This window comes from Protopterus annectens, chromosome 7.part0, assembly GCF_019279795.1.
Source record: "Protopterus annectens isolate FY-2018-M chromosome 7.part0, PAN1.0, whole genome shotgun sequence".
Classification (NCBI taxonomy): Eukaryota; Metazoa; Chordata; order Ceratodontiformes; family Protopteridae; genus Protopterus; species Protopterus annectens.
The window spans coordinates 781,315,097-781,339,992 of NC_056739.1; the positions used below are offsets into that span (position 1 = coordinate 781,315,097).

The window sequence follows — 24,896 nt, forward strand, 5'->3', positions numbered from 1 at the left end:
CAGACAAAAATTGTGACCTGGAAACAAACGCTCCTATTGCAAAAATAATTCAATAAGCACAAAGTCAAGAAGCTTAGGAGCAGACCAGGACTGTTCAACTGTACCCACATATACTATATATACAAGTTAATCTTGATGAGACAGAAAAGCCAGAAAATCCAGGTCCATACGAAAAATGTTAAAAATCCAACTATTTATTGCAAGCAATGGGAAGCACTTTCACCCATATGGGCTTCTTCAAACCAAAAAAGCACTCATAAAACAAAACTAATTTATATACACACTTGTAACAACAATTATGACATCATATCCTGCGGTGTTAATACTTTTAAAACATCAGTACATCAGGGTGGCTAAAAAACAACCTCATGCCTGACCTTTAAATCAATAAATACTTTATAAAAACAAATGTATTTTTGTTTAATGAGGTTCCATACATCCAAAAGGATGGCGTAGCTATGAACACCTCGTGTGCCAATAGCTACGCCAACCTATACATGGCTGTCTGGGAGAAGGAGAGACTGTTTCCCCTAGACAGTTTTAAGGAACATGTTATATTTTACACTCATTTGTGTGCATTAATTATCTGTGTGCATACAGATATAGGTGTGTGTGTGTGTGTGTGTGTTATCTACAGTGCTACAACTATATCACTGATAAGATCACAAGCTGTACTGCTGTAAGATTAGACTGAACTCTTATATCTGCAGGTCATAGCTTGAAATCTTCCTCGGACCAGCTAATTCACCTTGTTAAAAAATAATGTAAATTAATCTCAACAGACTGGTCAATTGCAAGTTTCCAAAATGGACAAAGGACAGAAATTCTTCCTTGAATGCTTGATTGGAAGACTTGTGACTGAAGGTTGCCTTTGTTGGTGATTAAGCACTTCACACCCAACCTGCTTATCATTAGCAACACAAGAGCACTGTACTTCAAAACAGGGAGTACTCACCATGATAATGGCCTTCATATTTCACCATGACAGTGACCTCTGTATTTCACCATGGCAGTGACCTCTGTACTTCACCATGATAGGGACCTCTGTATTTCACCATGACAGGGACCTCTGTATTTCACCATGACAGGGACCTCTGTATTTCACCATGACATAGACCTCCGTATTTCACCATGACAGGGACCTCTGTATTTTACCATGACAGGGACCTCTGTACTTCCCCATGACAGGAACCACTTATGTTTCACCATGACAGGGACCTTTATATTTCACCATGAGAGCGATCTTTGTATTTCACCAGGATAGGGACCTCTATACTTCACCATGACACGAATCTCTATATTTCACCATGTCAGGGACCTCTGTATTTCACCATGACAGTGAACAATGTATTTCACCATGACAGGGATCTCCATACTTCACTATGAGAGGGACCTCCTTATTTCACAATGACACGGATCTCCATTCTTCACCATGGACAGCGACCTCCTTATGTCACCATGACAGGGACCTCCGTATTTCAGTGTTATCTCTCTCTCTCTCTGACTTTTTGGGCTGATTTGTTAAGAATCAATATTTTGCCAGATGGCACTTATCCAAATAAACTTCTTCAGGAAATGTACTGAAGTCTGTTTGTAACTGTGATGTAACAGAACTTCTTCGAACAATGCTCACTGTCTGTCTGAAATTCTTAGCATTTTTATTTATTCTTTGTGGCTTACCTGCACACATACCTCCAGCATTAATATACTGCTTTTGAAATTATGAAACATTCTTGTCTCTCAATTAGCATTTGGCCTTTTTCTTGCATTTTTGGGCACTGCCTTTTCACAGTGTGAACCCTGTTTCTGACTCTGACACTCTGTAAATACAGTGGATTTACAGAACATGAGGATATAACACACAGCCCTAAATGCAACACAATGCCTTTAATCTACTACATACATTATAATGGAAAGTAAGCCCTCAGCTACGTCACTAAGTGCACAAGTGAAGAAGAATCAAAAATCAATGAAAGATGACATGTCACCCTAGCACCAAGCAGTGTCATGTAGTCACTGCTTTGTTACAAGCTTAGACAAAGCCACTGTCCTGTGCTGAAATGCATGTGTACTCGTTATATTCACCAAGCTCTATTTACATATGTGAAGGCCTGACACCAATACAAGGTGAGACCAGTTTTTTCCAAAGGCAATCTATAAATGCTGAGTTATGAGTCTCCCATATGTTTTAGTACTGCTTATGGAGATCTTAACCTTCACTATGTAGTCATCATGCACATGTTAGTCCTCCAAAACGATTCATTCCAAACTGAAAATCTTCTAGAAAAGGCCCTTACCATGCTAAGGTGTGTATTTTGTTTTCTGAGTCATTAAAGGCGCCTTTAATGGCTCAGAAAACAAAATACACACCTTAGCATGGTATGACACTGCAGAGGACAGCTTTTTCAGTGTGAGTAACATATGTTTAAAAGCATTTGAAATCTCTGTTCCAGTTCTACCTGAATTAAGTATTTTGTCATAAAACTGCAGACAAGAACACTGCACTTCCTAAATGAATGAACAAGTGAAGAGTACAGGGAGACACTGACCTGAGTGCAGTGGTTTACAATTCTTATTATCACATGGGTTACACAGAAGACCTTGCTTACTACAGTGGCAATATGTTGGTCAAAGGACACGCTCTGATCTTTAAATGCATAAATGTCCTTTATAAGGATAGAGTTAGTGTTGCTATTTACATACTGTGAATGTCACAGGCCTTTTTTTTAAACTAACAAAGTAATTCAAGATGTGAACTCTCAACTTTTAATTTGGAAAGACCTATCAGTTACACACTTCATTGTGAAATTACATTAATTTATTAAAGAAATATCACTAATATGTAAGGACCCACTGAGACACAATTTGCTTCTCTTGTGACCTAAAGAAGGTGGAGATATCTTTTGTATGGTTTACAAAAATAAAAACTGAATCTACTTTTCTGCCTTCATTGGTACTAACCAGCTGTGTTAGCCTGAACATATCTTTCTGTTTTACACTTCAGTTTTGTTTTTAAGCAGATGTTTAACAACTTCAAAAAACAAAACAAGCAAATTATTAAGAAGCAAGGAACTGTCAGGTTTACAACTGTTCTTAATTCTTGGAGAACATGATGTTTCCTTAAAAGACATGTACACTAAACCAGACTGTGAAAAGAAGGAAGCATCCTTAGTGCTCAAGGCAGTTTTGCATGCCATGCTTGGAGGACAAGAACTGTAAAGTACCGACAAACATCCAGCATGCAGACTAAACCATTTTTCACACAGTTCAAGAATGCAGTTTTCTTTCACATATGGACTTTATCAGCTACTCAGCAGAAGTTAATAGTTAATGACAGCAAGTCATTGAGCTAGCAGTGATACTCAGCCCAAAGCAGCATGCTGAAAAAAACTGAAAGCCACACAAGCAGAGGCAAAACACAACACTCATCACTAATGTATGCATCTCACTGCACAATTTAACATGATCCTACAGTATCAGAGAAATTTCCAGGTAATTTCTGTCAGGACAAACATGACTGACCCTCAGAGTTTAGGAACATTCCCTGCCATATACAGTAAACCCCTGGCTAACATCAAAGACTGAACAATGTTCATTTTTATGAACTTTCAAATGTACCTGACTTAGGAATGGGGTCTCTTCTCATGATGGTATTAGAAACCTAAAACACTTGGAGAAATTAAAACCGAGAAACAATGCCTATACATACAGTGTGCCTTTTATTTCCACAAATTTTCACTTGTTAGTTAAAAATGATGGTTTAGGCAATGTTCATTAAATTGCCACACACATGCACGCTCACTGCCTAGGAAAAGTCAGTGCATTTAGTACTGAAAATCGTAGAGTTTTCTTGTGGTATAAATAACATTGTACAAGTCTTTAAACAGTGCCGAATAGGACTTTTTAAATTTTTGTGACTATATTTCAAGACTTACTGCAGAAGTCTTAGATCATCATATTTGATACTTTTGTTAACACAAGATACCCAACAAAAACTACTGTGACTTGTGACTAGAAATGTACTAAACTAATTTATCCCATAAAACAGCAAAGCACTTTGCAATAATCTGCATGCAGTTACATTTAAAGATTATACCCAAGGGATATTTAGATAGACAGGAAAAACAAAGGCATTGTTAAACTATTATCTAGTCATGAAAATGTAAATACTTCAAAGCTAACCTGTTGAAGAGTTCATCAATCTTTGAGTACAAGCCAGACATCACAAAGCTGAGCTGAGCTGCAGTGACCTGCATTTTTCTTGAAGAAACTTCTGACAGGCAGTAAATAATTCTTGATTTTCCTGAGGAAATCCCTATTTCCGGTATTTATGCTACTTATAGTGACAGAATAGTGTTGATGAGCCAATCCAGCTATTTTCTGCACGACATTCCAGGCGTCACTCTTCAATTAGGCACTACATTAGATAGACGACCTCTGTAGTTTGGAAACCAGGTTGAGTGAAATATTAACTCTGCAAGCCTCTCCATCTGCACTGGCACATTCAGTTATTAGTGCTAAAAAAGTCTGGATGTAAAAAAGAAGATAAAGTGGAATCTGATAAGTCTGCAGCTGAGGAATTTTCAAAACTTCTAGCTTTTGCATGTTCTGACTACATATACTGGAATACCACACCTGGACCACAGTAATAAAAAAAAAACACTCATGAATAGTTAATACATGAATCGGGATTTGTGAAAGAAATTATTCCGCGTGGGAAACAGATGCACAGATGGAAGATAACAAACAGAAATTCTATAGGAATATGAAGAATCAGATATGAGGACATCTGGTAAGTAACAAATGAGTGACTATTGCTATTATATCACAAGTTTATATATATATATATATATATATATATATATATATATATATACAGCCATGTAGCAGTCACGAAGGAGCAAGACAGAAGGCATTTGTTTAATCATCTGATCATTTCATAGAAAGTATTTAATGTACAACTGCAGTGTTACCAGACACACTGCAAATAAAAAGTGTGGCTAAAGCAGAAACAGAAAATGATCTAGCTAGCTGTGGCTTTGTCCTACAAGCTGCATGCTAAGCCTTGCAGCCTGCTTTGTGCATGGTCCTCCTGACGTTGTCAGAATGCAGTACAGTCCAGAGACCATTTTTTTTGCTATTTTTTGCATGCTTAACTTTAGCTACTTTCAAAATGTAAAATGAAGTCGGTTCACAATCTTCTTTTAGTAATATAGTGTCGGTCCTTCATATCTACTGTGAATTACCGTCTGTTAAAATGTGATGCGTAGCTGTATATTGCTTGAAATAGAAACTGTAGGTTAGGCATGTTTAAAAGTATTGATTATTAGCCACTTATTTTTTATATTCTTAGAAGGCACAAAATGTAAGGGTAAGTATCACTCCTCATAATTTTAAAATTGCCCTTTCCAAAGTCAAATAAAAATGTTTTTATCATTGAACACTGGACCTGTCTTTAAACCCTTCACAAAAGAAAAAGAGAATATGTCAAGTATGCATTATGTTAAATATAGTTAACTCCCAGAGTTTTTGACATGTATCTATCTATCTATCTATATATATATATATATATATATATATATATATATACACACACACACACATACACACGCGCGCGCGCACATACACATACAGATACGATATGTGCAAGCACTGCAAAGATGAAGCACTTGTATACTATCTGTACGAACACATTTTGTGTAACTTTCCTATACAACTCACGAAATAAGGATGGCTGGCACACTTGTACGTTACGTATTTGGTTCCACTTTAATCAGCATGTGTCTCTGACATTGTAGAATAAGAAAAGCTTGAGTGGCTAATGCATGTATGTTGGAATGAAATTACGACATATTTAGTCAGGCACAGAAATGAGATCAGTCCCCAACATTACAGCCAGGTAAAATACTAGAAAGGACAGTCTTCTACAACACCATATAAGCTACCTTCATTAGCACGTCTAATCACCACCTACTGTCTTGGGGGAGACTCTCTGGGGTTGTACTCCACCTGGAATCTGTAGTTCCTGACATCCCAGAGCAGAAAAGGTGGGAGGGGCTAAATGTGGAGGCAACATTATGACATGTACATACTGCAACTGTTCAGTGGTGGCAAGCTTAACAGCAGGTCTGTTCAACAGACTCAGAGATAAATGCAACAGTTTTTCAACTAGCCCCATGGCTCTGTAGTTAAAAGCTCTGCCTTACACTGTCACAATCTGGAGTCTAAACCAGATGTACAGTATGGTGAAGTCTGCCTGTTCTCCCAGTGTCTGCATGATTTTTTTCTACACATTCCAGTCTCCTTCCTAAAACATGATAGTCAATGGGCAATTCTCTATATGTATGGCATTTAGATCATCACTGTGGCCACAGTCATGCTTGAAAAGGATCAAATGGACCAGTTCACGTACTGGGCAGCAAATGACTAAACAACTGCTTAGATATACTACCTTCAGCAACCCATTGATTTAGATTTGATGGAAGAGCAAACAATATTTAGTTACTATATATGACTGTGATAGCAATCACATCATCTGGCAGTAAAAAGCACAAATCAAAAAGGCAACTGGGACAAAGAATTCTAAGAACAACACTGTACTACGTAATCTTGATGAATGGGTAGTAATAGCACTAGAAGGTGCACAAATATATACACAAGTTGAAGATTCAGGTTGTGTAATTTGCCAGCATTTCCACTGGTATCACATTGAGCTTTGATGTCAAGAAGATCAGATAGTTGCTATTTCCTCCCCTTCACTAGGCAGAAAGAATAATTTCCAATTGGTTCTCAGATAGCAACAACTCAAGACAATGCTAAAAATGTAATGACATTTTCTTGATAAAGAGAAGGGAGAATTTCCCAAAGTGTTTATTCATACCTGCCACACTGACAGTGAACACTCCTTGTGGTCATAACTAAAAAGATCCTAATCTGATCACTTAATTAATCAGGTTAATATGGCTAACTGAGTACATATGGCATGAAAGATAAATAGAAAATGTGAAAATCCTGTGGTATAACATGTTTTTACCCTGACATATGTATGAAAATATTGCCAGAAACAGAAGACAAATCACTGATGACAATGAATACAGCCTGTTTCACATACATGCTCAGTTAGCACAGTAAGCGGTATTACAGTTTACAGCAAGTGCTTGGTGCAACCTTCTGCAGCAAGAATATGGGAGAACAGTGTTTTAAAGCACAGTACATCACACATGTCATTTCTAGCAGGTATTTATCGACTGCACAGCCTTGAAAAAAACATCCTTTTTTCATCCATCTACTTCACAGGCTTGTAAAAAAAATTATTTTTTTCTCCGACCAAAGATGGTTAAGAGCCAATCTATTCAGTTCAAGGAGAAATATTCTCCTTCTGTGCTCTGTCTAGGTCATTCTCTAACCACTCTCTACCACTTAACTCTTGTTAATTTCTGCTATCACTATCATCTGGCTAGCACTGCAACTCCACTTTTTTTGGGAAATAACATGCTGAACTGATTTTAATTACCGATTCCAATCTGCTTCTGGATTATACTATGTACGTATCCTGAACTATTACTTTGTGCTTATAATTTCGTATTTTTCATCTCTCACAGATAAAACAATACATCTTTTTCTTTTGCTTAATAATGTAACCAGTCAATTCAATACATCATGGGGCTTTTCTCCCCATCATACCTCTCAACCTCTTAGCACCAGAAATCTGGAGCGAGTAACAATTTATGGCGTACAAAGGTCCCGAAAGAGTGACAGATTTTAAATATTGCTCTTATAAACTTAGAAAGTTAATAGAATAACAAGTTTTGCATTAACATGCAGTTTCTGATGGATATGAAGCCTGAAACTGAAATGTCTGTCATTATTTAGTGACTTCAATCCTTAGTGATTTGACAGAAAATTACAAATTGTATGAGGAATGGGCCACAAATATGAGGAAAAAATCTGGATATTCTGCAGAAAATTTGGACAGTTAAGAAGTATACCCTCAGCCCAGATGTAGTATCCCTGTTAACAAATGCAAAATAAATAAGTGAGTTTGTGCTTGACTTCCTCTTGAATATTAATTCATGCAGACAAGGCCGATTTGTATGGCTTCCTTTAGGACAGGTGCCAGACAACTTGAAACAAACAAACAAAAAAAAAAAGCTAAATGAAATTCATAAAACAATTACACAAAAAGTTACAAGAGATTCGTAAAACAACTACACTAATAACAAATACACAAATGTTATCTAAATACTGTCACAAATTCTGGGCCCAATGCAAATCTTTAGGGAAACATTTAAAAGGCCACAACAGCACTTGTAATGCATCAACATCCTACCAAACAATCTGTTCATTAAAGTAGGGCGTGTGGCAAGAAAGCACCTCACACTTATAAACTTGTTATAATAACAAGATTTTGAATTAGAGTGCATTTTCTGAAGGATATAAAGTCTGAAACTCAAACATGTGTTGTCATTTGGTGATATCAATCATCAGTGATTTGTCAGAAAACCAGAAATTTTATGAGGAACTGACTAAAATATGATGCAAAAATCTGGACAGTTGAGAGGTATGGAGGTAATACACGGCACTTCTACTTTTCATGGCTGACTAGATTCCAAAAGAATAGCACTACAGTGAAGTACATATAGTGGGAAACTGACACTATATATGTAAAAATCACCAAAAGTTTGAATTCATCTGCCATGCCTTTAAAACATGAATGCTGTCTGGCAGTAATCTTTCCTTGAATTAAAAAGTATGGGGGTACTCTCAAGAACTATGAGTTCAAAAGAGGTTAAACAATTTTAAACATAAAAGTTTACTTTTCTGGCTTGTTAATGCAGGCAGAAATGTCCAACAAGCAGAAACATATTTAAATAAAGTTTGCTTCTAGTTCTGGAAAGATGCCTAAAGAAATTGCATGACTAGATTAGGCTGAGATCAGTATGCAAGGAGAGACTAAGGGATTCAAACCCACAGCTTTTATTTTATTTTATTATTCAAGAATAGCTGATAGTGTGTTTAGTTACAGAAGTAAAACAAGCTGACAAAACCCTTTATTTTGACAGGAAAACATCACACTTTCCAGGAAATGTAGACACCAATAGATAACAGGCATTCTGCTTTTCTTGTTTATCCATTATCCAAGTTATTACAGAAGCTGATGTTGTTACCATTACCTTTCTCCTCACTACCTTATGATGGTTAGTGTTATATTCTTGTCTGTCTGTTCCACGAACCTTTGAACTCACCTGCTGTTTTCTCCCCCCACCACCACATATGGCAGTAGTCAATGCAATGTATGCACCACCCTTTGCCAGAAAAGGGCTTCCTCTTATTTTCCCTTATTACATTCCCTTCAAGCTATACACACTAGCACTTTATTTTCAGCTATTTTGTTGTCTCAAAAATGGGACACTGTTTTGCTTTTCAGATGTTTACAAATATGTTTGCTTTCCTGAAAGTGGGCCTCTTTATTTATTTATTGCAATTTTTCTGTAAAGTTTCCTCTAATAGACAATAATCATTTAAAAATGTGACCCCAGGTTACCAAAAACACAATATATATAATTGTAAGTTCATAGTGTATACATTTTGGTTGCTGCACAGAAACTAAGTAAAATATAATCATAAAAAACACTCTGGAGATTAACAAATACTTAAGATTAATTTATACTCAATAGCTTTTAAAATATTAGAATAGCAATCCATACCAAATAATTGATCATTCTTATAAACAAGTTATACCTCTCAACTGTCTGCAGATTTGTGTAGAATGTCCAGATTTTTTGTCTTATACTTTTGGTCTGATCCTCATAAAATTTGTGGTTTTCTGGCAAATCAGTGAGGATAGAAAGCCACTAAATAATGATAACCATTTGGGTTTCAGACTTCATATCATTTAGAAAATACACACTAATACAAAACTTGCTATTCTAACAACATTTTAAGTTTGTAAGATTAATATTTAAAACCTGTCACTATTTTTGGTCCTTGGTTCCTCCATTATTTTGGCTTTGTCTAAATTGGCATTAAGAATTTGAGATATGATGCAAGTAGTAAGATACAACTTAAAGTTATATGTAGGAACAATGAACAACATGCTTTGCATTCTCTGTTTTTTTACACTGATCATCAAGCAGACAAGAATGAAAAAGGGATTCCTTGCATCTGCAACATGACTGCATCACAGATACAGAATGCATGTCACTGCTTGTGACCAAAGGTGTTGCTCAAGTCTAGCCTTACATAGCTTTTGGCACAGGTCCAGCATTATTTTTTAACCTTCATTCAATTATTTTTATTCTGCCTTCCAGAACTGTACACAATATTGTAAGCGGTGCGTTGTCAGGTCCTTTCTTGCAGTAGTTGCATGTCTCCTGAATCCAATTCCCAACATTTCTTTATTGTGCTTCAAAGTCTTGGTACTTTGCTTGTTACTTTAAAGTTATCTGGTATTATCACCATCTAAGGTCTCTTTCTTTGTTTAGTTTGTGTCAGTATACACCCTCCTGTCATTTATACCTCTCCTAGGTTTCTACGTGTCCATGTGCTCCGGGACTTCATATTACATTGCATAAACTTCACAAGACAGTGCACTCAGGAGCATTGTGATAAAGGTCTTTGTGTACCACTGTTCTGCATCTGTTTATAAATACAAATAAAGCAAATAAGAAATAGGCAGCAGGAAACTCTTAGAGCATCTTGTCTCCATTTTACAGCTAGCCTAAGACAGCTGCCAACCTAATTCCATTCTTCAAGAATTCCAAGCTACTGCTTCAAAGGGCTTAACTGACCCAGCCTCTACCACCCATTCTAGTAACTGACACTACTTATCAGTGAGAAAAAACAGTTTCTCATATGAAGACTAAACTGCATTCATTCCCTGTAACATCTGGTCAGGCTCCTTCCATCACTGCCATGGTAATGCCATCATATGTACTTTTTAGGAATGTATTTATTTATTTATACAATCCCACCCTGTCTCTCATCTTTGCTAGTGACACAGGTCACTCTTCCACTGTATCCTTTCCAGCACTGTAATGTCATTTTGATGTAAAGCCCCAAGAACTGGACACAATATTCCAATTGTGGAGTAAATGGTGCCCGGAGGGTAGCGCAAGCAGAGGGGCATCCTATCTCATGATAGTATCCTTTGAAAAATACTGCCATCTTCAGATTTCCCTTTGCTGCTGTCCTTTTACATTGAGACTACCAGTTTACAGTTTCCATAACAGTAGTATTCAGGTCCCTTTTTTCCTCCTCTGAATTCTTTATTTTTGTTTCCTTTAACTTAATTTCTGCCCTTGCAACAGTACATCATAGTGGACTGAATGGCTTGATATGAAGCTGCCATACTGTGGTCAGTCTTCTGGATGACATAGATTCAGCTTATTGAATTCTGTGAAGTGCTACATGAAATTGACTGTTACAACAAAAACACGACAAAGTTATGCTTATAATAGCCTAGTACCTACCTATGAACCTATAAGACACCTGACAACTCTGCTTGCATCATACATCTCAGGTGTGAAACATTATGAGTTACATCACACTTCAGAAAATCCTTTATTTTGTAGAAAGAAAGCAGTTTTGCATCCAGCTCAATGACATCTTAAAGTAAAAATTGTTAATTACTGGTAGTAATCTGAAGCATAAAATAAGGTAACTACTGTACTAGAAGATTCCACTGTGTTCAGTGATTTTAGTTACAAGTCTGATCTCTTGTCACATGTTATCCAAACCTGTCACACATTTTACCATTTATTTTGGTGAAAAAAGGTTGTGAGTTATAGTTTGCATAAACAAGGGATCTTACCCTCTCTAACATATGTCCCGGTACTTTCACTTACCCAGTTAACAGTCAGTATTGGAATAGGAAAGAGGAGTTTCTAAGGCAATACATTAGCCATTATTACAGTAGACATTAGTTAGCTATCCAAGTAATATATTTAGCAAGCTTTCTTCTACCTTTTAATAAGCCTCACCTAAACACCAATCCTTTGAGTATAATTCTGCCTCAGTTGAGATGATCTTGTATGTGAGCATCCCCATCCCCATACAGTTAGCTGTTGTGCCTTCTGTCACTGGTGCCTTCCCTGTACTCCATTTATATACAGCAGACTGTTTAGCATAACAATTTGACACCACATTGAGGTTTAGGCACCAGTGAGCCCTTCAGTCACTAACAGTTCCCTGCTCAATGCTGCTACCAACCAGATCAAGATACCCTATTTTGATTTTTTTTTAAATTCCCCAATCCCTGTAATGATTGAGAAGTCTCCTCCTGAAGCAACCATCCTAACCCATTTGTTACACCCAAGGCTGAGATCCCGCTAACCCTCTCATACCCTGGAAGGTGAGAATCAAATTCCAAGAATAGTACCACCATTCACTGTAGAAATTAGGGTTTTTCTAGGGATGTGCCAAGAGTAGTGCTACCACCCACTCTGAGAATTAGGGTTTTTCTAGTTATATGCCTTACTGCCAAGTGTAGTGCCACCATCTGCTGTGGGAATTAGGGCTTTTCTAGTTTTGTTCTCTGTGGGGATTAGGGCTTTTCTAGTTATTTGCCTTAGTGCCAAGAGTAGTGTCACCATCTGCTATGGGAATTAGGGCTTTTCTAGTTGTGTGCCTTAGTGCCATGAGTAGTGCCACCATCTGCTGTGACAATTAGGGCTTTTCTAGTTGTGTGCCTTAGTGCCATGAGTAGTGCCACCATCCGCTGTGGGAAATAGGGCGTTTCTACTTATGTGCCTTACTGTCAAGAGTAGTGCCACCATCTGCTGTGACAATTAGGGTTTTTCTAGTTATGCGCCTTAGTGCCCAAAGTAGTGTCACCATCTGCTGTGGGAATTATAGCTTTTCTAGTTATCTGTCTCACTGCCAAGAGTACTGCTACCATCCTCTGTGGGGAAAAGGGGTTTTCTAGGAATGCACCTTAGCCCCTTGTCTTAGCTGTCACTTCACCTAGTGAAGTAAGGAAACACTAATGCAAGTTGGTCAATCAGTCCAACCATGGCCACACCCCACAAAGTTAGCAAGTCAAAAAATGCTGTGCATCTTCTACCTTCCTAGGTCATTAGTTCAAGCCTAGTCGCCTGCTACAGAAGCAGGTGTTTTATTCCTCTTTACCAACAGAGCTAGCTCTCATTTTTTTAATCACCTTTATTAAATTATCACTTGAGATATACACACACATACATCAATAATAAAGAAAACAAAATTAACATTTTTGATTCATTTACATAGATTACACAGTTCCTGCCTTCCGTCCTACTGAATATTATTCTGCATGTATTGTTCCCACAATTTCTATTTATTTCTATGTAATTTGCTCCTACCCTTTTCTAAAGATCCCTCTTCTGTTTGTTTTTTTAATCTGTTTTATAATATGTAATACTTCTAATACAGTTAGTTTAAACTTTGATTTCCATTTTCTAGAAACTGCTTTTTTTTGGGCAGGCAACAGAATTAAACTTAGTAAGGCAGCTCAGATCCTGTATCCCACCTGAAAAGGATCGATCACTTCCTTAATCATCAGCCATTTGCTCACCAATATTTCTGACAGACTACACTGTGGAGAAATTTTAAAATCTGCCAGCTCATTACAATCCCAAAACATATGTTTCTAGTTACCTGTTTTTTTTCACATTTTCTATCAGTCCTGAGGAAAATTCTTTGAAGTCTGCTTTGGGAATAAAAATAACTGTAAATACTTTCAAGCAAAAATCTTAAATCTTCTAGACTTTGCTGCATGCTTGGGGGGAACACATATATCCTCCCATTGTTCCCTTGTAAATTGCTTTTCCAGTCTCTCTTTGCAATCTTTTCTAACCTTCTCTGATTGATTCTTATAGTTACCATGCAACATTTTATATGCCATACGATCCCTTTTTAACAGTAGCTTCTGTTTTACATTCAATTGAAAACTCTACCAGAAACAGTCTTTCATTTATAGCGGTTCCGTGTCCCTTTCACTTTGCCTATAGTCTAATATCAATTTCTGGTAGGGAAAGCAGTCTGTAATCTGCATTCCATCCTTTTGCTTGGCCTCATACCAGTCGATTAGGTTGGAGTTTTATTGTGGCCATTTTCCATATGATTACATCAGTTTTTATTGTGCTGCATTCCACCAGAACACAGGATGTAGCAAAGAACCTAGCAAACTCATGTTAGTGAAATGTAAACGTGAGAGCTAATGTGGCCTATGGTTGGGAGTGGGGGGGGGGGGGGTGGAAGCTCACATCTCCTACTAGTCTCACAGATAGCTTCAGTCATCTACTCAGGAGGAGTCAATGAATACTGAATAAGTCTGGGCTCAATCAGAATGAGAATCACATTTATTGGCCAAGTATGCACACATACAAGGAATTTAGCTCCAGTTTCAGTGACTAAATAAATGACATACATATAACTGTTAAGAACAAGACAAACAACATACATGCAACTATTAAGAACAAGACAAAAAAGTAAATATACATATACATATACATACAAGGTGCAAAGTTCAACTCAGTGCAAGAAATACTGAAATAAACTCTGAAAGAAACAAGTATTAACAATATGTAAACAGTACTGCAGAATCCTCGGTGGCTTAGGAAAAACAATACTCCAACCTAATAAGCTGAGTTAACCGTTTATGAACTTGATGGCCTGTGGAAAAAAAATGTTTTATATCTGCTTGTTTTGGTGCGTATTAATCTATAATGCCTGGCTGATGGTAATAGTTCAAAAAGATGGTGGCCTGGATGTGAAGGGTCAGTGATAATTTTCCCTGTCCTTTTCATGACTCTAGAATAGTAGAGATCATGTAAGGAGAACAAACTAGCACCAATGATATTTTCGGTAGACCTGACTATTCAATGTAACCTATTTTTATCTTGATTAGACAGAGTTCCAGACCACACTGGTACGGATGAGGTGAGAACAGACTCAATGACGAAACTACTGTTTGGCCATCTGTATTGACATTATAATTATGTGTGTTTACACACAGAAACAAACATATGTAATTAGATTTTATGTAATTCTGTGTGAACAAGTATATTTATATGGTTCCTATTACATCAGCAAACGCTTAACATAGCGAACGCTGTTTAATCGACCCCGTTTACTCGAAATGGCAAAAGCACGGAACAGAGTTTTTTTTTTCCCAGAGAAAAACATCACTGGGCCATTTTCAGGACTTTGCCATTTCCTCCACTGTGGTGCGATCTCGTAGTTGGTATATTTAAGTAGGTGGGTACAGCCCCCACTTTGTTTTGTGTTTGGTTTTTTTTGCCTTTTTTAACGGATCAGCGAAAAAAATCACTGATCCGTGTGTTTGGTATTTTGGTGTTTCAATATATATTAGGGTTGATTATACAGCGTTCACTATTTTAAGTGTTCGCTGATATAATATACACCCTATTTATATATGAGTGTGCATGTGTTTGTATATCTATCTCTCTCTATATATATATATATATATATATATATATATATATATTCGCATATATATATATATATATATATATATATATATATATATATATATATATAGTTCCCCCTTCAAAACATCTAAAACCCTTAACATATAAAAGCATAACATCAAAACCATAACATCTATAACCCAAAACATCTAAAACCCATAACATAGCATCTAAAATGTGCATCACAACATCAAACACTACAAATCACATGAAAATAACATCTCCTCCACATATAAAGACACCAAACTAACAAGCATTCTTTTTCCTACATTTCTGCAGTACACACACACACACACATATATATATATATATATATATATATATATATATATAGATGTGTGTGTGTGTACTGTATGTATATAGATATAGATATAATGCATATAGAGATATATACACACTCGCACACACACGCATACGCACACACACACGCATACGCACACACACATGTGTGTGTGTGTGTGTGTGTGTGTGTGTGTGTGTGTGTGCACGTGTGTGTGTGTGTGTGTGTGTGTGTGTGTGTGTGTGTGTGTGTGTGTGTGTGTGTGTGTGTGTGTGTGTGCGCGTGTGTGTGTGTGTGTGTGTGTATATGTAGGTAGCAGTTATTACTTATGAATGGAACAACAGTCAACACTTGTCAATCACAACTGGTCAACTTTCATTTCACTGATCACTACAGCAGTACAAGCCCTGTATCTGCACACTGATCTGCACACTGCAGGATCTATGTTAAAGCCTATTTTGGTGATTCAGCAATTTAAGAGCCGCTGGGTTGCAAGCAACATTCACCATGTCAATATAGCTGCCATTCACTATTGGCAAGTGTAATCATATACATATATAAATATATGTATGCCAGCTAGTGGTGAAACTAATACAACAGCAAATGCCAACAGAAACTTAATCTTTCTGTCCAAAGTCATGGAATGCCCCTGTGTTATTCTGATGAAGTCCAATTACTATAGGACAAAAGTGCTTAATCACAGTATTTTTTATTAAAGTTTACATTTTACTTTGAAGTCCTATCACCTGGAGCGATACTTTATTTCAGTTCTTTGTTGCTTATTGTGGTATCACTACACATTATTGATTTTATTAATAATTCATATTCTTTTTTTGTGGGCCAAAACTCACTGTAACTTAGATCTAATAGCATTTAATGTATACATTTGTCTGAAGCAGAAATGGCAGGAGCATTTTCCATTCCTTGTCCATAAAGGATAATCTGCATCATTTTGTGTCTTACTTCACAAGATGTTACTTGTGTGGAATTTCTGCACACTAGAGGTCCTACCAACACAAAATACACTCCAGTGATACTTCATCATAGTATAACAAAATCGCTACTGCACATATTAACTAAAGAATCTGAAAAATAGGTGATTAATTTACTGACAAAATGGCCTTGAACTTACATACATATGAGAAAAATGACAGATTCTAGAAGAGTGACACTCCACTAGTACAGAATCTTTTGATTCCAAATAAAAAAATCCTGTTTTATTATGTTTGCCAAAATACTGACCCAGGTGCTTCCCTTTTCCATAGACAGGTTTAGAGACTGATTACAATATTTATTAAATGCATCTCTGATACTAAAGCTATTAATGCTATAGCAAGTGATAAAATTAATTGCCTTTTCAATTAACTTAATATCCCTTTTCCGGTGACACAAAAGCAAATTCTCTGAAAGTGTCTATTCAACCTTCCTTCCAGCAGAATTAAACTGATCCCTAATTATAGCTATGATGCACAAACACTTGTGACAGCTTATTAAAAACATGAACACTCTTCTAAGCTGACAAGCAAATCCCTTTTTACCTCAAACTGGGATTGTGGGGTATTTATATCATGAAAATGGATGGCAGATAACATCCTATAAGAAAGATCTTTGCAATAACAATATAATCCAAAACCTAAAAGAATCACTTCTTTGATCTCAGCACTTGTTCAGGAAAAAAAAAAAAAAAAAAAAAAAACTTCTGTGTTTTTTGTACTTACCTTTTACTTTTTTTTTTTGTTCATTCTACTTTACTTCAATTGTATTTATTTTAACGTATTTCTAGCATTTTTTTTTGTTTTCACAAGCCACTTGGACCAAACGGACCAGTTAGTTGTTTTGCACTGAGAGGGTTTGTGGTCTGCACTGTGTGGTCAGAATGGTCTGCTTACATCCTTCTAGAGGAGCTGATGCTGGGCTTCTGAGTCAGTGTCTTATTCTAAAAAGTTTATTAATTCTGGTTATTTAAGGGCTTATTTGCAGCACTGTGGTGGCAGGACAGGTAGCTTTCATCCTTCTAAGTTAGGGGGCTGTGATTGAGCAGTGTGTCCAGAAAGTTCTGGAGTTCTGGTTTAGGGCTTGCTGGTGTCATTTACATTAAGAATTGAAAGTTGTCTGCATCTGACTCTTGAAGAGGAGAAGAGGCTGGACTCTGTTTGCTCGTTTTTGTACATTTCTGGTTGCTGTTTATAGTGCCTGAATTTGTATCTTACTGGGAGTGGTTTCTTGTTCTTGCTCTGTTATAGATAGATCCAGGCCTGCTGAATCTTATTTCTTTTATTTTGTTGTTGTTTTACATTTGCTTGTTATTTCTTTCCTGGCTAATTCCACCTCCTGCAGCTTCTCAAGCGCTCTGTCACTGGATCACTAGATATCTGTACTGTTTACTGTACTTATTTCTTGTTTCACTTGAAAGAAAGTCACTGTTTTTTTGTTTTTTATTTAGTTACTTGTAACACATTGCACTCAAGTTACCACTTCACTGCTAAAACAATTATATATATAAGTCAAAATTAAAAAAAATTACTACATACACACTCCCCCCCCACCCTAACTTTCTTTACCTCGAATATATGGTATATATCTAGCATGTGTCCAGTTGCCAACATATCGCTACTCTCAGGTCCAGCTGGTGAATCTGGGAATCTTGAGGCAATGTTATAACTGCCTCATGTACACAGACAACCCTCTCCCTCCCACACATAGGCAGACTTAGTTTAGATACAGAAACATTTGTGGCTTGGAAGCTGAGCTCTCAATTCAAACAGAGGGGCAAAACCGAGACAGGAGGAGAACCCACACACACCACAAACAACACCTACCTCATACTGCCCACACCACTCCACTGAACACAACACAGCAACACACAACATACTCGTCAATTACCTAATTTACTCATTACCTAAACAAAAAGCTGCTCAAAAGCAGACTGTTCCATCACACCACCCTCAAGACACCCACACCACACACATAAAACAGAAGGTCACAGCTGCAAAGCCAAACATACCACTACAACCAATTAAGTTACAGTCATAGTCACATACACACATCATGGAACGAACACCAGGGCGTCCTCCTCCTGGGCATGAAAGAAGCTGCCGGGTCACAGTAACCTGCCTGCAGTAGACACAATCACATAACACACAGCACTGCAGCAAACTCCGCACAGTCAAATGATTATGCTGGTGTGAACCACCTGAGACCTGGATCCCCTCTGCTATGAAAGAGACATAGAGTACATGAACGATTATGTAGCCCAGGCAGGCAGGACGGACCCCGAGAGCCAGGCTCTTCTAACCGCAAGTGCCTCCACAATGCACAGAATGATGCCACAATATTTAATAATTATGAACAGCTGGGGTACATCCAAAGGATCCCACGACTCAGTCACAGTGATAGTCCAGTACACTGTCTTTGCCTGGGATGACATGCTTTTGAACTCCTAGTTTCAAAGATAAGAGCTTGCTAAGGTCACCTGGGATACGGATATGCGTAAGGCTCAAACCACCCCTGCAATGCCCTTTTAGGCAAAAACAAAATTCTAAACCCAACACCCTAGAAATGAAATGGGAAGAAGAGGAAACTGCCGTACTGTGAGTCCTCTCAGTAGTATGAATCTCAAAATACTATCCCCATTGAAGACCAGTGTGGAGAACTCCTGAGCTTAAACGCACTGATTGGGTTTCTTCATATCCTGGCGCCCCGCCCCAAACCCGGGTTTTACAAAGGATGGTAGCGTTCTTATCCCAAAGGACAACCACACCCAAAAAGGTGGGGTGGCATTGTATTCATAAGACAGGACAGGTCTCCTCAGTGACTAAAAACATTACAGCTTAAATTGTATGAACCTACAGGCTTAACTCACCTACTCCTTCTCAAACCCCAACTATCCTGACAGGCCTTCTCTGAAAAACTCGGAACCCAACACCATTTCACAAAGACACTGGAGGACATAAATGTATCAAACACACAATGGGGAGCACTGACTTTCACTACCCGAATATAGACTCATGGATCGTAATCCCATTAAAGCTTTTCTACTGGAACTAACCTGGAGTTTCAGTAATAGAAAAATGCCATGGAACAGCTAGTAAGTCACAAACATAGCGAAAATGCTCCACACTAGATCTCATATCACTGCCAATGGGACCTGCAAATCCACACCACTCATATCCCTCTAAACCATCTATCTGATGATGAAGAAACAAAACTGGAACTTGAAATAATCACAGACACCTTAAAACCAAGACCATGGTGAAGAACCAAGGCCAAACAAACTTCCGCACGGAGCGCCCACTGTTGTGGTATTCTTCAAACCCCCTTTCTTAGTGGAAACCACACTCCAGTTCTGCGGATCAAAGCCAAATTGCAAACTATATGAACACCTCCAGGACTGGATGGAAATAGGCAGTTAATAAAAAAGCAAAGAGGAGAAAGATAGGGGCATTAGTGGCAAAGGTGAACCCTCGTAATTAAGTCACTTTCATAAGAGGTAAAGTATTACAAGCTATGGAAAAAATCCATAAATTCAAGTGAATGATATTAGTAAAAAATCACGAGACCTCATAGGACATAAAGGCAGATTTGTCAGGAAAAATTGAAACTCCTTCAAGGAGAGTCAGAATTAAGGCCAGTTGATCAGAATGTTATTGACAACCTGGACATTGCCTCCCAGATATGCTCAGAATTACCATAAAGTGCAGAAAAATCAGCTTGAACCCACATCCATTGCCAGTGAGAGCCCGAGACGGTCAAAGTGGAGTGAAACCCCCCTCTAAGGTAGAAAAGATTACTATCCCCCTTACCTAGCCTCCCGGACATCCAGCATGGCCAGGTGAGAGAAGCTGCTCTCCAAAAAGCAGAAAACACAACATCAATGAGACTCATGGGTAACATCTACCACACATACCCTTCAGAGCAATGACGAATTAAATCGCGCCAAGGTGCTGTTTAATCTCAGCCTGACCACAACATGCGTGCCCAAGGAGTGGGAGTCTGGAAACAAAGGTCCAGGGATTAAAGTATGGTGGGAGACCTGGTAATTGAATTTGTCAATTATTTAAGTCTGAATTGAGTAAAGCTATGGAGAGGATCATAATGAACTTGATGGCTTTTGGGATATAAGGGACAGTCAGACATTGGACCCGACTTAGTGCAAGGGCTGTCACAGCCTACCCATGCCTGCATTGTACCGTGGCAACCTTCCACTACCCCACCAGAAAATTTGATGAGGAAAGGCAGTCCATAATCCCTACCTTGACCTTGCAAAACTGTTTCGACACAATACCCTACAGACTATTGAGGTTAGAACTAGTGGCTTAAGACATAACCCATAGTGTCCAAGATGGGTTGGCTCGCCAAAAGGACAGAACCCACAGGTCTAGATTTGCTTCATTGTGTCAGACTAAGTTCTCAGAAGCACAGGGTGTTGGGCGCAGGTGTTTCTCGGTCCTTGGCCTAGAGGAAAGTGCAAATCCTATAGAGGAAAGTACAGGAAGGACTAGGAGGACTTTAGCTGACAAAATTCAACAGCGACTAAGTTATCAGGACCTAAACAACTCATATAATTTCATAAACTGGAGTTCAAACCATTTTAAATTAATATATTCTATAGATTCCAATAAAGCTGATGTACAAACCACATACAGTATATATCCTAAGGCCTTCACATATCAATATGTGATAAGAAGGCATCAGTATCCATATAAGAGCTATAAAAGTTTTTTAAAAAATCCTGTTAAAAGATTAATATACGTAGCGTCCAATCTAACACCCACAGTTGTACCATAATGTGAAAAGAAACAATGGGAATAAAAATAGTTTGAAAAAAATTGTAAACAGTTGCTCAGCCAACTGCATTACAATTTGGATAAATTCTGGATTAAATCTGAGCCTGAATGCTAGTGCTTCAAACCCTGCTGTTTGTAGTGTACTAATAAATAACCAGGTTACCTCTGAAGGATGACACATACCATATGAGCTCAAATTATGCAGTCACCACTGACTGCAAAAACTGAATCGTGCCTTGCAGCCTTGCTTTCACAATGAGCATTAAAGTTTCAAACAAAATCCATGAAAACGAGGCAAAAGTTCAGCAAAAGAATCACAACCAGATACTACTGAATTACTCAGAGGATTGGTAATGGATGTACAAAGGTCCAAAATTTAAATCTTTACTCAGTAAATAATAGTCATAACTGATGTCAGCCTGAGACAAAGTAAATCCCTACATTGCTGCATTCTACCTTTTGGCATTCGCAAATCATGAAAAAATCCTATCAAGATTTTACTTTTGTCATGTTTTCTACCACTTCTCTTCTTAAAGGGAGAGAAAGAGGAAGCTACCTGAATGACCACATAATCTCTTGTTTATGGTCATTCCTATTCAACTCTAGATGCTCTAACCACCTTCTACAATTTCTGGCACCAAGTTAGTATCGAATGAAGTTACAGCAGCAGCTGCCAAGTCAGATAAGAAACAACTAGGTCTTCTCAGACTGGATTCAAGCAATGCTCCCTGTCCTCTATGCTTGCATTCAAACATGGGTCTATCTGCCTCAAAAGAATCCACAGTAAAATATACTCAACAGTCAGATTTTTTCCAAGTAACATTTATTTCAGTTTATAACATTTAACACCCTTTCATATTTATTAAGATTTCTGGTTTTAAGCTCTTTATCTAACATAGTCTAAACCATATATCAATTCCTTCAAAAGCAAACCACACCCAGCATGATTCTGAATTCTGAAACTGAGGTGCCTCAGACTTGGCTTCAGACATCCCTTTAGCTAATCGCACAGAGTACCATTCATAATACATAGGAATATGATCTGGCCGCCAAGCACAATTTACTTATTATGGGTTCAAGGCATGGATGGCAAGAAATTCACCTCTCAAGCAAAGCTTAACAGGTGAATCGTGACATCCATGTCAAAAGCACGTAATTCTTTCTAATGATCGGAGATCCAATTATAATTCTTTGTAGTGCATACAGATTTATTTTCTCCATGTACTACAATTTAGTCAAAAGTGTGATTTAAAAGAAGAAAAAAAACAGTGTGTTGTGCAGCTTTGAAAGCCGGTAAAGCACTTGGGAAGTGGTTGATGTCCTTATGTACTCCTTATGTACGGAAAGCATTTGTAATCAAAATAATGACTTTACTTTAGCAATCAGCAGGCAGAAATGGGAATTTAAATGAAGCCATTCCATGTCTTGTTGCTGCTGTTTACTGATCAGTACTGGTCTGCTTTTTGTGTAGACCCGACCTTAAAAGTGTGTAGGGGATACTTAACAAGGGTTAAACACCCTTCTAAGCATTGTTAAATTAGGATTTAGATGTTCGTTACAGTAATCATGGCACTCCATGCACTACAATCAAATTGAAACATTTCTGAAACAGTGTGCTGTATTAGTCTCTGTTAAGCCTTAAGCACTATGTCATTTAAGCCTACCTCATACTTTTAAATCAGACAGAAAAGCATACGGTATAAGAAATCTTGCCAAATCAAAGCTCATATTTTTTTTTAAATTACTGACAGCAATAAAGGAAGGAAATACTTACTGCACAACAGTAGAATGCTTACTAAAATGTTTAAGCTGATAGATGGTAAACTATCTACCACATTTGAAAACAAACCATAATCTCTTAATCTTGAAAAAATAATGCAAACATATTGCATGGTCTAAAGAAAATAAATCTTAAACCACCAAAAACTGTCAGAAAACACAGAAATACCCAAATAGTAAAAACAGGAATGTTGTTGTTCTTCTTTCGGCTTTTCCCGGTTAGGGGTCGCTACAGTGGAACTCCAGTCCGCTAATGATTGGCAGTAGATTTTTACGGTGCTGAGGTGCCAGCTTAATGCCCAACCTCTCAGTGACAGATTTATGGCAATCAGATTCCAGTGTGAGGAAAAGAGTGCATTCAGACAGCAGTTGCAGAACCTACTAGATAAAACAGGACAACAGGAATTGGTATTGATAATTGGTGACATATTGGGACAGACAGAACAGGATATGAGGACTGCCTTGGCCCACACTGGTGGGGCAACAAGAATAAAGAAAGAGAGGCCATTCTAGATTTCTGTCAGCAAGTGGTTTGATGGTAGCCAACACATGGCATAGAAAGAGACATGATCACAAGATAGGTCACAAGATCACATACAAAAGGGGTCAACATGCAACTCAGATAGACTTCTTCCTAGTAAGGAAAGATCACTTGGGTAGAAGCAGTGATTGCAAAGTCATCCCCAGTGAAACAGTCAGCCCACATTATTAAGCACTTGTTGCCACAATCAGTTGCAAGCATTGGTCAGAGAAGGCTCTAAGGGTAACAGAGACCAGGTTGAAGACCTGGAAATTGACTGGAAAGCACAACAGTTCATGGCATTACTCAGGGTTCAAGCACATCAAGAAGTGAAAACAGATGGAGATGAAGAACAGCATCGCCTCAAAACAGCATGTGTAAGGACTACAGAACAGATATGTGATTGAGCCAGGTTTGGAAATAAGGTACATAAGGAAAGCTGGTGGTGGGAAGCAGAAGTCCAGGACATCTTCAAAAGAAAGCAGCAGTGCAGAAAAAGTCAAAGTAAACTTTATTGCCACTTCGAATCATACAAGTGCGAACCGAGCAAAATTACTTTGCTTCGGACTCAATGTGCATACAATACATAGACTACATTTAACATTACGATAATACACACAATTCTACGGATACAGACGATAAACACAACAATAATAAATACTTGCATTATTGCACTGATTTAACAGATTGTCACTCATCACTAGGTTATTAGCTTATTTTCATTGGAAAAATTGCACTTAAGCAATTGATTTAAGGCCTACATTTATAATGCACAGTAACACTGTTCAATTTGATTACTGCTGATTTTGCTGTCTGGGTGCTGGCAAGACCTTGTTACATATTGCATGGTGTTAAATGTGAGAACAGCTTAAAAGCAGGATGAGTGCTATCCCTGGTTATTTTTCTTACCCTGCAAAGACATGTGGACATATGCAGGTCTTATATGGATGGGAGGGAGTTCCTGATAATCCTCTCAGCTGTTTTCACTACCCTCTGGAGGGACTGGAGCTCAGAAGCAGAGCAGCTTCCATACCATACTGTAAAGCCATTTGTCAGTATACTTT

The 24,896-nt window shown here is 37.8% G+C and overlaps 1 protein-coding gene and 1 long non-coding RNA gene across 3 annotated transcripts in view; one reads left to right on the forward strand and one right to left on the reverse strand.

Moving 5' to 3' along the window:
* LOC122806685 overlaps positions 1-4,266 on the reverse strand; it is a 494,362-nt gene extending 490,096 nt beyond the window's left edge. The window contains exon 1 of the long non-coding RNA XR_006365538.1: positions 4,183-4,266. This is a non-coding gene — a long non-coding RNA (uncharacterized LOC122806685). The remainder of the gene's footprint in view (positions 1-4,182) is intronic.
* EPO (erythropoietin) overlaps positions 1-24,896 on the forward strand; it is a 357,290-nt gene that overhangs the window by 78,882 nt on the left and 253,512 nt on the right. The window contains exon 1 of one of the 2 annotated variants that reach the window (XM_044077308.1): positions 4,426-4,792. The exons of the other annotated variant lie outside the window; for it this stretch is intronic. Within the exon in view, the coding sequence (XP_043933243.1) occupies positions 4,780-4,792 (13 nt within the window). The 5' untranslated portion in view covers positions 4,426-4,779. Of the gene's footprint in view, positions 1-4,425; positions 4,793-24,896 lie in introns of those variants that run through there. 2 annotated transcript variants of the gene reach the window in all.